The 11,888-nt window shown below is 38.4% G+C and overlaps 1 protein-coding gene across 1 annotated transcript in view; it reads right to left on the bottom strand.

Moving 5' to 3' along the window:
- LOC124717093 (26S proteasome regulatory subunit 6B) overlaps positions 1–9,036 on the bottom strand; it is a 42,143-nt gene extending 33,107 nt beyond the window's left edge. Inside the window, exons 1-2 of the mRNA XM_047243798.1 lie at positions 8,889–9,036; positions 8,701–8,802 (exon numbers count right to left, since the gene is read on the bottom strand). Coding sequence (XP_047099754.1) covers positions 8,701–8,802; positions 8,889–8,921 — 135 coding nt within the window. The 5' untranslated portion in view covers positions 8,922–9,036. The remainder of the gene's footprint in view (positions 1–8,700; positions 8,803–8,888) is intronic.
- Between the last annotated feature and the right edge of the window lie 2,852 nt (positions 9,037–11,888).

The raw sequence follows: 11,888 nt of genomic DNA, 5'->3' as shown, positions 1-11,888 counted from the left end.
AATTTCGAAAAAACTGCGTGTAAATGTATTAAAAGGAGTGGTTTTGTGGTGGCAGATTATGAAAATGAGGCTAACAATTGTCTGGCGAAGAAATAATGACGTTAAAGCCTGTGGGAAGCGGCTAAAAATTATCAGTGATGTGGGAAAAACGGAAATGGAAATAAAGCAAAAGTTATCAGAACTAGCCGAAATGGTTGTTTAATAGGTGAAAGGAACTGTTTGTGAACTATAAACGGTGGATTTTATAGCAGCGGTAGTGCTGAAAGCGGAAAAAATTTTTTTTGGTTATGGTTTGGAAGTGGGTGACATATTATTGAGTATATATAGGCGGGATAAAATTGTATAGCAGATTACGGTAAAAAGGAGAAGGTGAATACAAAGTGAAACTACTGGCAAAAGCAAAAAGAGAAAATAAGACGACAGAAAAGATTTCGAAATACAACAGTGACAATAGAGGGAAACATTCCACAGGGAATGTCATATTAAGAAAACTGTATCATCTCTGTGACTTCATACGATTCCTTCATCAATTGTAAAAAAATTAGTACACAGGAAAAATGAGGAAGTAAGTGCAAATGAAAGGGAGGCAACTGAACTAACTAGCATCAAGGCAACAAGACTGCTGTGATGCTGCCACTCTACTCCACTATTAGCCCCCTAAGCATTAAAATCTCTCTTTTTCAAGTCTTTTTATAATTTAGCCATATTTAACATCACAGTTTGATGTGCTTATAAGAATCTGATTACAGTCTGTAATGTGAAGTACATACAAGGGCACTCAGTCATACGGAATTTAATGAAGTACAAAATTTACCACAATCCCATTTATGTGTTATGCAATTGCACACACAACAGAAAAATTCATTGAAACCATGAAACTTCCTGGCAGATTACAGCTGTGCACCATATAGGGAATTGAACACAGGACTTTAGCCTTTTGTGGGCAAGTGCTGAGCAAACTGGCTACGACACACTATTCATATTCACAGCTTTAGTTCCAGTGTCAGGATGGGCACACGGTTTTAATCTGGCAGGAAGTTTCATATGAGCACACACTCCACTGCAGTGTGGAAATCATTCTGTCAGCACCATGTTTTTACTAAACTTTACAAATGGCCATTCACACATTGCGGTTTGTTTTTGTATGGAGCAGATGTTGGGTACTGTGCCTACCCTAAAGTTGGAGGAACCCTTGGGAGGGTAGTAGAAGGTAGCCAATGAACAGCTGTTAACTAGATGTATCCACATGCCCCTAATGTAAAAATTAATCACATTTTGTTGATAACCTTTCCTCCACATTCTGGTTTTGTTGCATATGAACATTTCTGTTCTCTCTCTCTCTCTCTCTCACACACACACACACACACACACACACACACACACACACACACACACTCAACAAGTCATCGGAAGTCCCTTGCAGAAATACTGAGACATGCTGCCTCTATAGCCACGAAAGTGTTACTGGTTCAGGATTTTGTGTATGAACTGACTTCTCGATTGTGTTCCATAAATGTTCACTGGGATTCATGTCGGGTGACCTGAGTGACCATTTGCTTGAACTGTCCAAAATGTTCTTCATATCAATCATGAACAACTGCGGCCTCTTGACATATCGCACTGTCATCTATAAAAATTCCGTGATTGTTTGGGAGCATGAAGCCCCTGAAAGACTACAAACGGTCTCCAAATAGCCGAATATAACCACTTCCAGTCAATGATCAGTTCAGTTGGATCAGAAAACTCAGTCCATTCCACATGAACACAGCCCACGCCATTATGGAGCCACTGCCAGCTTGCACAGTGCCTTGTTGACAACTTGGGTCCAAGGCTTTATTGGGCCTGTGCCACTCTCCAACCCTACCATCAGCTCTTACCAACTGAAATCGGGACTCAGCTCACCAAGCCCGGTTTTCCAGTCATCTAGGGTCCAACCGATATGGTAATGAGCCCAGGACAGGTGTTGCAGGCGATGTCGTGCTGTTAGCAAAGACACTTGCATGCGTCATCTGCTGTCACAGACCATTAACGCTAAATTTCTCCACACTGTCCTAATGGAGACATTTGCAGTACATTCCAAATTGATTTATGTGGTTATTTCATGCACCGATGCTTGTCTGTTAGTGCTGTTAACTCTGTGCAAACACTGCTGTTCACTGTCGCTAAGTGAAAGCCGTTGGCCATTGCGCCATCCGTGATGAGAGGTTAATTCCTGAAATTTGGTATTCCTAGCACACCCTCCACACTGTGGGTCTCAGAATATTGAATTCCCTAACAATTTCGTCGCCTGAGTGTAAGTATCTTGGTTGTGGTGACAGAATGCTTGTGTTGTCTGGATGAGCATTTCTTCATTTTCTGCTTAAATGATTTTTATTGATATATACAGAGCATGTCTGCACTGTCTATGTTGTAATAATATTAATGATTTTGCCTCAAAGACAGAATCTACACTGTTATGACACACTGGTCTATAGCAGAGTCCAATGTCTTCATTAGGTTGGAAGGTGACAATCTGATTGCAAGTTAGCACAGCCAATTGGTTGGTTGAGGTTACGGACTGATTTGTAATGTAGCCAGAGGTCTATGTTTGCCTGGGACTTGATAGTTTCGTTTTAGACTACTTTCCGTTAACTTCAATCCACAGTTATGTAATACTTACATAAATCAATTACAGAAACGCCAAGGCACAGCAAAAATCAGAAAATAAACACAGTGTTAAACTACTTTTCGCTTTTTTCCTGAAAGCTGACTGAGTGCACCTTAGCCTCTAGTATGTTAATGATTTTGTTATGTTAAATATGTAATATTTCTCTCTCAATCAAAACAAAAGCACAATTTCATCACAGACGATACAAATCAGCTGTTTCATCATCACAGCTTCTCATGACCACTCCCAATAGGCATTACCAACATACACTTTGAAGTTAGAATGTGGATGGTCATGTTTTTGATCAAAGTTTTATAGGCAAGAAAATATGGAGCCTTACGTATGACTCAGGAACCAAGCACAAGTTTAGGTAAAGGAAGACTACACCCTATGATCATAGTATGCAAAACAGTTGGGAATGTGAAAACACTGTCTGCCCCTACCACTGATCAGACATTAAGGCAAATAGTCTATCAAGAACTTGTTCCCAACGTAGAACAGTTAATCAGTGACAGTGTTATAAAAAAAGCGGCCTGAACTGTATTGATGAAAGGATTGGCTCCACCACTATGAGAATGCGCCTGGTCAAGCATCATTGAGTGTCAGACTGTTTTAGTCAAAAAACAAAACAAAAGCAGTTCACACCCATTTCACTTTTGGCCTGACTGTCACATTTTTCTCTCACATCAATCCAAAATAGTCCTAAAAGGGCACAGAACAGACAGGAAAAAATATGATGAATGCATTAATCAGTACATGAAATGTTGAGAAGTGCATTAGGCTTGATGAATATTGTTGGAGGTGATGTATTTTGTAGAGGTTCAATCAAATTAATATGTTTAATTGAGTAACTTACTTTTTGTTATCCCTTGTAGTATTATACTGAAATGGCTCCTTTACAGTTGGTCTGTAGAGGTCAAAGGAGGATTAGGAACACTGCTCTTGTCACCCAATGTCACCCTGGACCGGAACAGCTTAACCAAAATACCCTGGATCATTCCAAACCCTCTACACATTAACTTCTACACAGCCTTAGGTCCTCTGAAATGAGTGGCCCTCACCAAACTACGACCAAGAGCTCAGTTGAACAACAAAGGACACAACATAGTGCTGAGCAAGTAATGCTATTTTCACACCAACTGGATTACTATAATTGAATGTGAACTATACAGTAAAGTAATAAATATTAAGAGTCTTAGAACCAGATAACCAAACTGTGGGGGATGCGCGCACACACACACACACACACACACACACAGGTTTTAAGATGATAGTCTTTGGACCAAGAGTTTCTTTACACACTGGGAGAGAAATGTAAAAGACAAAACAAAAACAAGGAAATGTAGGAAAGTTCATTAGAATCCTAGGACGAAAGAAAAACTTGGAAAAACATACAAGGTGTGATAAAAAAGTAACGGGAACTTTTTAATTTCAGGGCTTTACATATCCCACATTCAAAATAGTTTTTATCTTGTTGATATACAGGTTTCTGATGTATGTTTTCATTTTCAGCTGTTTTTAATATTTAGTCTATTGTTGACAGTCAAGAAGGTTATACGCATTTTCAAGTGCTTGGCAAATTTTTACTTAAAAAAAAGATGGATTGAAGGCTTTGCATTAAATTTTGCTTGAAAAAAGAAATAAACTGCAGCACCGTGTTCAAATTGTTGCCTGTGTCTCCTAGTGAATCTACTATGATTAAGACACGAGTTTACGAGTGGTATAAATGTTTCGAAGACAGCTGAATATATACTGAAGGGGACAACCGCCTTGGATGCCATGGCACATCAATTGCCGATAACAATGTGGAAGTAGAAAAGAAAATGGTTCCGTAAAATTGGCGAATCACTAGTTGAGAAATTGCTAATGATGTCCTTTGGCTCATGACAACAAATTTTTCTGGATGTTTTGGGCATGAAATGTGCAGCAGCGAAGTTTGTTCTGAAATAGCTCAGGAATTGCTGAATGAAATTAACAACAATTCAGAACTTCTAAAGAAGGTTATAAGAGTTTGTTCTGAAATAGCTCAGGAATTGCTGAATGAAATTAACAACAATTCAGAACTTCTAAAGAAGGTTATAAGAGGTGACAAAACAAGGGTATGACTTTGGAACCGAGGCCCACTGCATCGCAACAGAAACTGCCTGAAGAGCCAATACTCAAAAATATTCAACAAGTTTCATGACATGTGAAAGTTCTTCTCACCGTCAACAAGGAATTACCTGAAAGTTATGTGCTGCTTGTGTGAAGCAATTTGAAGGAAACAACCAAACTGCTGCGACAAAACCACTAATGGAAAATGCTTCACCATAATTCTCCCACTCACACCTCAATGCTGGTGTGTGTGTGTGTGTGTGTGTGTGTGTGGTTTGAGGTTTTCGGGCACTAAACAGTGTGGTCATCAGTGCCCACCATTGATGAGATAAAAACAGAATCCCTGAAGGAGCTAAACACCATAATGATAAGTGAATTCCAGAAGCACTTCCACAACTGGAAAAAGCACTAGCATAAGTAGGGTCGTCAGAAGTGTCCGATCCCGCGCGTTGGCTTTGACCCATGACGTAAGGGTGTTGTCGTGTGTGACGTCATGACGGTGCGGAGTTTGGTTTGTGAGTGTGGCGTGTTTGTAGATGTCGTCGTGTTATCCAGAATTGTTCAAGTGTCGGCTGTGTTTTAGTGGAATTCATTTCATTGAGTTAACGATTTTGTGTGAAGGTTAATTTAGTGTTGTTCGCTGTACATCGTGTGGTAATTTTACTAACATTAATCTGTTGTTGTTTATGTTCATTAATGGATATGATGGATAAAATTAACAGTGCGCAGGTCAAGGGAAGTGTTCGATCCCAATGTGTGGCTGTGTATGTTGATACTGGTATCGAGAGATGTTTTCGAGCTGTATAGGGCAAGGCAAGTGTTTGATCCTAATTTATGGGATCGGGAGCTGCTGTTGAGCTATATAGGTCAAGGGAAGTGTCCGATTCCAGATGATACTATGTTTAGTGGTATTTGGGGAGTTTTGTGATGTCGGTTTTTTTCGTCGTCTTGTGTGGTTTTGTATGAGGGTGGGTGTCTAAATTTGTTTATATTTAGGTTGCCCCCACCCAAAAACCCCCTATTTCCCACGCTCGTACCATTAGTGTCATTAGGCTTTTTGTGGAAAGTGTGTGTGTTTGTTTTTCGATGTATTTTTGTCCTCATAATGTGTACGAACCGACTTTATATGCGCCATACTGGAATCGTGGTTTATGGTCGTTTCCGCCATATTTGTGACGTCATGGGTCAAAGCAGACGGTCGGGATCGAACGCTTCCGTATTTCCCATAAGTATTATATCTGAGGGGGATTACTTTGAAGAGGTCAAAGTTGATGCTGATGAATAAACAATTTTTTTTTTCAACAAACTCAGAAACACCCATTTACTTTTTGATCACACTTCATATGGACTAACAATCACTAATTTTGGTACATGCATGTACCTTGTTCTTATACGGACTAATTTGGCAAGGTGGGAAAAAAGTTCAATGGTTAAGTTCACGCAGAAGTAGCAACCATAGTCACTTGCAGTCTAGCCAACAGCTATTCCAAGAGTAATGAAAATTCGGATTTACGAAGCCAATATGAATGCTCATGTAAACTTTAGCCTTGCTGCTTGAATTATGCAATGTTTTGCCTAGTGTTTATTAACTATTTGTACCTCAATAGTCAGCTACTTGTAAAAGACCTTGGCACACCCCACATTTTAACAAGTTCTGGGAGTGTGTTCAAGTTGGCGCGTGTACTCACGCACTAAGAACCAGTACTATAAATGCTCTCAAGAAGCAATGTCAGATCTGAAAGCCAAGACAGAGACAGACAACCAACATTCTACTTGCTCAGGGTAAGAAATCTAAAGCCTTTGACTGGATGGGTCCACAGCACACAACTATGATCTCTTAGTATGACAGAACTAATTACACTTCTCAATCACTATGTCCTTTCACAGCACTCTGGTACATCACGACTGTACCTGTGTCACTGTCTACTGTTAGCTGTCTTTCTGTAGACGTTTAAATGTTGCCAAGAACATGCCATTAAAGAACAGAATGTCATTGTACAACTAGAGTCAAATATTTTGGGACATGTCCAAAAAATAAAAACTATTGCTATTTTGATATCTAATTCTTGGAAAACATTGTGAAAGAATGTGTAAGTACACTTCTCCTTTAGAGTAGACTACAGAAACCCAAATTTTAAATTACATACTGTAATGTGGAACATTTCAGAGTACAACACTTTCACTTTCACAAAAAGGTTTTGTAGTAATTATGCTATATATGGCTTTCTGTAACTCTTTTGAATTCCACCGTGTGTTATGTTTCCAATGCCAACACTATACCAATGCAAATGACCAATCAGACTGAGCTAGTCCACACTACCCTTCATCCAGTTTAGGGTGGTGTCCATGGCTCATAGGTCTCTCAACTGGCGATGTATGAGGAGACTTCAAAAAACTACATCATATATTATTGCAACAGGCCAAGTGCATTACACTTCAATGTGACACAAAGAAACGAAACTATTTTCAACATAGTCACCAAGTGTCTGTAAACAATGATTGCAATGTTCTCTCCTTGGTCATGGAGCCATTTGATAACTGCTGTGTGAACGTCTTTACTGTTGAAAATTCCTTGATTACCTGTGGATTGTCCTCTGAGGTTGATCTCAATAGCCTTCCTTCCTGGTCAGCATCACTCACATCTATGTGGCTCTGGTCAAAATGATGGCACCACTTCACTATGGCTGGAGATGACATCACATCTGATCCATATAGCACCAGAATTTCACAGTGAATCTGTGCGCAAATTAGGCATTTTACCCACAAGAATTTTATGGTCCCACGTATCTCAACTTTGCAGGAGGCTTCCAACTAGACATGCCATTTCAGTCACAAACTGTGTTGCACCTGTTACCTGACCATGTCCTCTCTCCTGACTCTGCCACTTTTTTGTGGGCCAGTCTTAGCGTCGGACAATGTGTAACTTACTTTCTGAGGCCTTTTTGACATAATATATACCGGAATAATTGTTGTAGACAATCCTATTATCTAATATAAATTTTCCGAACCTACCTTGCATTTTTAGTTTTATGATGAAGTGTGTGTTAAATACAGCACAAACATAAACCTTAGATTACGCTACAGGTTAATCTATTACCACAACATTTATTTGGCATTCAAATTTGTTGGCTTTGCAACAAATTATCACCTTCCCACCTAAGCTAGTACTCTGGCTACATTACAAATCACTGCCACAACAACCAAGATACCGAGAAAGTGAGAGGCATTTGGCAATGAGCTACGGGGGAAAAAAAAAACTTACATGAAACTGTCTGCAGCACAGAAAGAAGTGTATTGTGTGAGCCCAATCTGTTTGATCCTTTACTCAGTAACAAAGACAGGCAAGCAAGCTAGACAAAACTTTCACTCCAAAGTGTTAAGCGAGAACTAATACCATGTATATAAGGTAGTATTGTTTTTTGGGTCATAGGCCCTATATATCATTAACCAATCTGCAAATCGCCAGCATACAGTTATAAAACACAAATGAATCACGTTGCTGCAGACTGCAAACATGTCTCAGCACACCATCACATAAATTGTCCAGATGATCTCTGGAATACTGAAATAACGTTCTGGAATACCTAAGACGATGATTTATTTCCAACTGCACTCAACATGTTATGCAGTTAATACGGTAGGAAATTTGGGTTTCCAGGCGTCTACAACATATACACTTGTCATGTGATTTCGCAAGTCAACAGCTCTGCATTGAAAAAAAAAAAAATCATATTTAGCGGGTTTGTGTGTCCTTTGGTTAACAAATAAACGCACTAAGACTGACAAATAACAACAGGTCTCTAATCCAACTTCGAAGCAGTCTCAGTCGCTTACACAGATTTTCCTGTAACTTGCACTTTACTCAGCATGAACCTCCTGGATGTCTCTAACTTTTATTCCATTATAAGTACTACCATTAGTAAAATTTTACTGTAGAAAGGACCATCTTCAGCACTGACCTTATACTTTGTGTACAAGTCCTCGAAATCCGTATCATCTGAAGCACCGATCCCCAAGGCGCCTGTAGTAGTTTGCTTTGCATCCTGTGCAGTGTCTTCTAGCTTGAGTGACACAAATAAAAATTTTCGTTATTAATTAATGAACATTTAACAAACTTGCACATAATTAACTTCATACACGATTTTACCTTGTCAGTGAGTATTATTCCTATTTCTTCCATTTTACTAAACACGCGTAGTCACTGCAGGAATACCAACGTCTTTGAACGAAACACTTGAATATCGTCGGAAATGCTACGTTTCGAATGTAATTTATCTACGTAGGTTGCACAATAATTTAGATATTCTTTACCAATAGTCTCAGTTTAAAATAGTAAAATTCCTGCAGTTAAATCTTCTCTTTTAGAACAAGAGGTCTCCTAGAAAACGCCACAGAAATTGTAGGTTTCAAGGTTTGTTTCATAGCGAGGGTCAATTGACATTTGCGGTTGTTGAAACGTCTTTGGTTATAGCTGTTCAATTTTTAAGTCTTTGAATTTCGCGCTAACGTGTGTTGTTGAATAGATGACGTCTTGCAATAAATTTTAGGGGTGATGATTCTTACTGCTGTAAGACATTAACATTTGCATTAATAACTGTAAAATATAAATACACAGAAAAAGTGTTACTCCCTTTAGCAAATTGTCACTTACTGCCAATCTTTATTTTGGAAGCGATTTACTCGAGAGGAGGCCAGAGGATTATGCCCGTATTACACTGGTGACTGAAACATAATTTGGCCAAAGATCTTCTATAAATCGTTTAACAGCGTACTGGGTTGCTTTCATCATATCCTTTATAAAAGCTTGAGTTGTAGATTTTATAAGAGATTGGTCAAAAGTTGACAAGTTTAGTACGCACCTTGTAGCTTGTTCGCACTAAACAGGTGGACGCAACTAGCTAGCTCATGATTACATAAGAAAATCCAACTGTATAATTAACAAATATGTATGGACATTTATGAATAAAATAAATGACACTCCATCTCATGTTTGACATGAATATGACACACGAAATATGTATTATACGTATCCTAATTGTATGAGAAATGAAATACGACTAGACAGCCATTATTACAAGATGAAGACTTGTAGTAATAATAACTAAGGAAGTGCAATCGTTTGTACACCTTTGTTGGGTTTTATTTCTTTTGTATGACTCGCTCAACAATTTTCCATTTGCATCTTTGCTGATACATTTATACATGTCGTAAGTACAAATAAATTGATGTGAAGAAGCACCATAAAAAGAACAGTTGGATGAAGGAGACCAATTCACAGATGAAAGCATTAGTATTCCCACTCGACGTTCTCACTCTCCTTGAAGTCGGGCCTTTTCTAGAGACATAACATGTACATGTAAATTCAGGTATTATGTCATTTCTGTAATAAACACATACATATTAAAAAGAAAGAAATACAAATTTTCAAAATAGTTCTATTGCTTAAAGCGACATCCAAAGACTGTGTTATTTATAGTCAAATGTAGATATTGAATGTGTGTTTTTCTTAGGATACGTTTCGCAAATAAGGCAGTTCATTCCTAGATAACTATGTGATGTGGAAAAGGGTATTCAGGGCTCCTCCATACCGATTTTGGCGCACCTGGCGGTTGTATTATCGGTAATGATGTCATCTGCGTTGTTGTCAACACTTCTAAAAGGCTCAGCCATTACGCGCAGTATGACTTCGGCTGCTATCCGCAACAAGATGATGAAGACGAAGCGAACGAACCGCATTGCCGGTTCGCTCCAGTCGATGGCGTCGACAACGTGTGAAGTCGGCAAGCCATCTCCTTTTTGGCCATCCTGCTACAACGACCACAATTAAAATTCTTCATCGAAATATATACATCAAGTGCAACAGATTGTTACCTACACAAATAGGATTACTTTTTCTATCCCGACAAGCTGTTTTACAAATGAGGCGCTGGGAACCTTAGGAGCCTAAAGCATATCATCATCGATTGTGAGATTGTAGCATCTGATCATGTTTCTGACATCTGTTGATCCTATGGTGAGCCAGGTTTACCTGCATTACGGGCCCACCCTGTATAAATAAACATTTGCGAAAAGCTGTCTCACTGGTTTATCCCATATCCACTTAAATTTGTAGTCGACGTCAGTGTGCTAAAGCTTTATGGTTCACAGCGCCTCAAATGAAAATTAATTTTGGAATAGCGTTTAATAGTTCTTTGAAATTTTGGACTTCAAAGTCTCAACGTTATTTGTGAAAGGTGTAGATACACAAGTACCGTATTGAAAACAACTGCCAGTGCAAATGCTTCATGAGTAAAAAAAGTAGAATGTAGGAATGAATTAAAGAACTTAGATTAGATTAGTACTTGTTCCATAGATCATGAATACGACACTTCATAATGGTGTGGACCATGTCATATTAATAAAAGGTGTCTATACAAGATATTACATTACACAAAATATTACATGACACTTAAAATTCAAATGAATAGAAGGAGATGCCATTTAGAAATTCTTTTAATTTCCTTTTAAATGCTATACGGCTATCTGTCAGACTTTTGATGCTATTTGGTAAGTGATCAAAGACTTTTGTGGCAGCATAATTAACCCCCTCCTAAGCCAAAGTTAGATTTAACCATGAGTAGTGAAGATCATCCTTTCTCCTAGTCTTGTAACCATGTACACTGTTATTACTTTTGAATTCGTTTGGATTGTTAATAACAAATCTCATAAGTGAACATATATATTGTGAGGCTACGGTGAAGATCCCTAGCTCTTTAAATAAGTGTCTGCAGTATGATCTTGGATGAGCTCCAGCAATTATTCTGATTACACACTTTTGTGCAGTGAACACTCTTTTACTCAATTATGACTTACCCCAGAATATGATGACATACAAAAGCAGAGAATGAAAATAGGCGTGGTAAGCTAATTTACTGAGATGTATATCGCCAAAATTTGCAATGACCCTAATAGCTGAACTCAAACGTTTCAGCAGATATTCAGTGTGTTTTTTCCAGTTTAATTCCCATCAATGCATACACCTAGAAATTTTGACTATTCTACCTTAGTTACCGATTTCTGATCGAAGTGTATATTTATTAATGGTGTCATTCCATTTACTGTGTGGAAATGTAAATACTGTGTTTTGTCAAAGTTTAATGAAAGCCCA

This window comes from Schistocerca piceifrons, chromosome 9 (genome assembly GCF_021461385.2).
Source record: "Schistocerca piceifrons isolate TAMUIC-IGC-003096 chromosome 9, iqSchPice1.1, whole genome shotgun sequence".
Taxonomy (NCBI): Eukaryota; Metazoa; Arthropoda; class Insecta; order Orthoptera; family Acrididae; genus Schistocerca; species Schistocerca piceifrons.
The sequence above is the reverse complement of the archived record's forward strand: the minus strand, read 5'-3'. Positions and strand labels throughout refer to the sequence as shown.